Raw genomic sequence first — 2,672 nt, 5'->3', positions numbered from 1 at the left:
CAGGATTCCCAGGATCCGGAGTCCTTGCCATGCGTCCAGCGGCGGGCAGCTCAGCAGGGAGGGAGAGAGGAGGCTGGCCGGCCTCGGAAGTCAGCCCCAAGTTACATGTGGGAAGCGGTGGCTGTGACGCAAGTTTCCAGGGGGCCCTGGGCTCGGCTCGAAGGGAGCACACCGGAGAGGCTCCGCTCGGTGCAGTTGCAATGGTGAAAAAGCAGAAGCCCCAAGCGCAAACCCCAGGCCGCCTTTCTTGCTGCCGCTGCACGCCCGACCCAGCCGCGCCCCCTCCTCCCTGCGGGCCGGCCGAGCGCACGGACCCTGCACTGGGCAGTCGCCGCTGGACCCCGGGCTGCACAGGCTGGGCTCCCCGCGCGGTGGCTGGCCTTTTTTTTTTTTTTTTTTTTTTGCAACGCTTGCCAACCTGTCAGCTGATGGACCTCATCACCCATAGTGGCGCATGTAGCTCGGCCGCAGCTCGCTCCATTCACGCCGCGCCCCCCAAGCCCGCCCGAGGCCCCCGGCCCCCTGTGCCCAGCGAGAGGCCTGCAGACCCCGGCTGCAGCCGGTCCCCGGGGGCCCGCGCCCCTCTCGCCCCGGCCTCGCGCCGCCTGGGGGGCGCTGCAAATAGTCCTTTGTTTACATGCAATTCCTTACTCCGCGGAAGGAGGCCGGGGGAGTGCTGAGTTTTCACCAGCTGTTTCCCGCCTTGAAACAGACATCTGATCAGCTGCAAACACACACACACACACATACACACGCCCGGGGAGGCAGGCCGGAGAGACCTCCCTCCCTCCCCTCCCGCCCGCCTCCCTCCCCTCGCCGCCGCCGCCGCCGCCGCCAGCATCTGGGACCGGCCGATTCTGCACCTCCGTCCGGCGCTGCCCTTTGATTCGGATTTCCATCTTGCATTCTCCGGCTGATCGCGGGACCTGGCTCGTGCAGAGGAGGGGGGCCGATCGCTATGGAGTATTTCATGGTGCCCACTCAGAAGGTGCCCTCTTTGCAACATTTCAGGAAAACAGAGAAAGAAGTGATAGGAGGGCTCTGTAGGTGTGTACTCCTCCTTCCCCCACCCCCTTCCTACCATTGCAGCCCCCGGCCAGCCCGCCCGGGCGGGCGCGTGTGTGCGCACGCATGGCCCGCGCCGCCGACCCCGCTAGCCTTTCTTAGCTGCCGGGACGGCTGCAGCCCCACGCGCCGGGTTCGCGCCTCCCCGGGACCCTCCTCCCTCGGAGCATGGGGGCCCCAAGCGGCCCCGGCCACTTTTGTCCGCTGCAGATGAGCGAGTCGCAACGTTTGTAAATTGCAAACAGACCCACGTGGTTCTGCAGCAGTCCCGGCCATGCTTGGTGCTGGTGGCCTTCCCCCCCGCGCTTCCTCTTTCCCCCTCCCGCGGCGGCTTCCTTCCTCTTCTTCCTTCCTCGCCGCGATCTTAGGTCGTCCCCATCCAAGGGGGTCTCGGGGCCCGGGGCGCGCGTGGGGGTGTAGCTAGGGCGGCTACAATGCAGCCATGCCGCGGCTCCCGGCGCGGGGTGGGGGCGGGGAGCCGGGCACTGTGCGTGTTTGCAGAGCGGGGCTGCAGCGGGGTTGGGGGCGTGCTCGCGTGTGGGTGTGGGGGGTGGGCGGGCCCCGAGGGGCCCGCGCGGCCGGTAGGGGCGCCGCGGCCCGGGGCACGTTGGCTGCCGCTCGCTCGCCCGCCCGCGCCCGGGCGCTGTTTACTAGCGAGGCCTGGACGTGACTCTGCAGCCCTCTTGGAGTAGGCGGACCTCTGCGCGCGGCCTCGCGGGAGCTGTAGTTCTCCGTGTCCTGCTGGTGCAGCATTGTGGGATTTGTAGGCGCTCCTGGGCCACGCTTTCCCTGCACAAAGCTCGGACCCATGGGCACGGTGGGCAAGGCAGGCCAGGTGGGCAGGCCTTTTGGGGAGGGGACACCTGAGGCCGTCTCTAGCCTCGCAGGGCAGCTTCCCGCCGCACGTGGGTTTCCTCTGCAAACTTTCCCATCCAACGCCCCTCCCCCCTGCCGTAAACCGAAAGCGTCGGGTCCCCCGGCCGGGTGGGTGGCCCGAGGTCCGCAGGCCTCCCCAGAAGTCACTTTGCAAGCTTTGGTCCTAGGTTGCTCGAATCCCAAAGGGTGATGGATTCAAGGGCCACACACAGCTAAGCCACCCCGCACACTTCTTAAAATGCACATGCCTGAAACTCTGGTCGCTGGCGCCCGGACATCTGCATTTTGAACGACCCTCCGGGCGGGGCATGGGGGAGGTGGGCGTTCTACGGAGTGCGCAAGTTTGGGACCTGCGGCCCCTTTCCTGCCGCGCTGCTCCAGGAGCGAAATGGCTCCCTAGGGCTGGAGCCACGTGCTCTGCCGCCCGAGGCAGTCTGGGCGGGGATTGAGGGAGGAGGAGCCCGCCGGTGTGGCACAGGCTGGTGGACACTAGCGCCTCGGAATCCGGCCTGGAGGGAAGGTTGCTGCACAAGTGTAGACACTCCTTCCCAACCCGCTGCCCCAGGGGTCCCCACCTTAAGGCTACTCTCAAGTTCCCAGTCAATACCTAGACTTGGGCCAGTTGATGGGTTTGGCAGCTGACGGGGATGCCTGAGGGCTGGCCCTTGCACGAGGCCCACCTGGAGGACCCAGTAATAATAAGTAAAAAAAAAAAAAAAAAAAAAAAAAAA

At 66.1% G+C, this 2,672-nt stretch overlaps 1 protein-coding gene across 1 annotated transcript in view; it reads left to right on the top strand.

Moving 5' to 3' along the window:
* The first annotated feature begins 658 nt into the window (after positions 1-658).
* Positions 659-2,672, top strand: part of TFAP4 (transcription factor AP-4) — a 22,825-nt gene continuing 20,811 nt past the window's right edge. The window contains exon 1 of the mRNA XM_023225843.3: positions 659-1,047. Coding sequence (XP_023081611.1) covers positions 959-1,047 — 89 coding nt within the window. The 5' untranslated portion in view covers positions 659-958. The remainder of the gene's footprint in view (positions 1,048-2,672) is intronic.

This window comes from Piliocolobus tephrosceles, chromosome 17, assembly GCF_002776525.5.
Source record: "Piliocolobus tephrosceles isolate RC106 chromosome 17, ASM277652v3, whole genome shotgun sequence".
In the NCBI taxonomy this organism is placed as follows: Eukaryota; Metazoa; Chordata; class Mammalia; order Primates; family Cercopithecidae; genus Piliocolobus; species Piliocolobus tephrosceles.
Note: the sequence above shows the minus strand (reverse complement) of the source record. Positions and strands in the feature narration are given on the sequence as shown.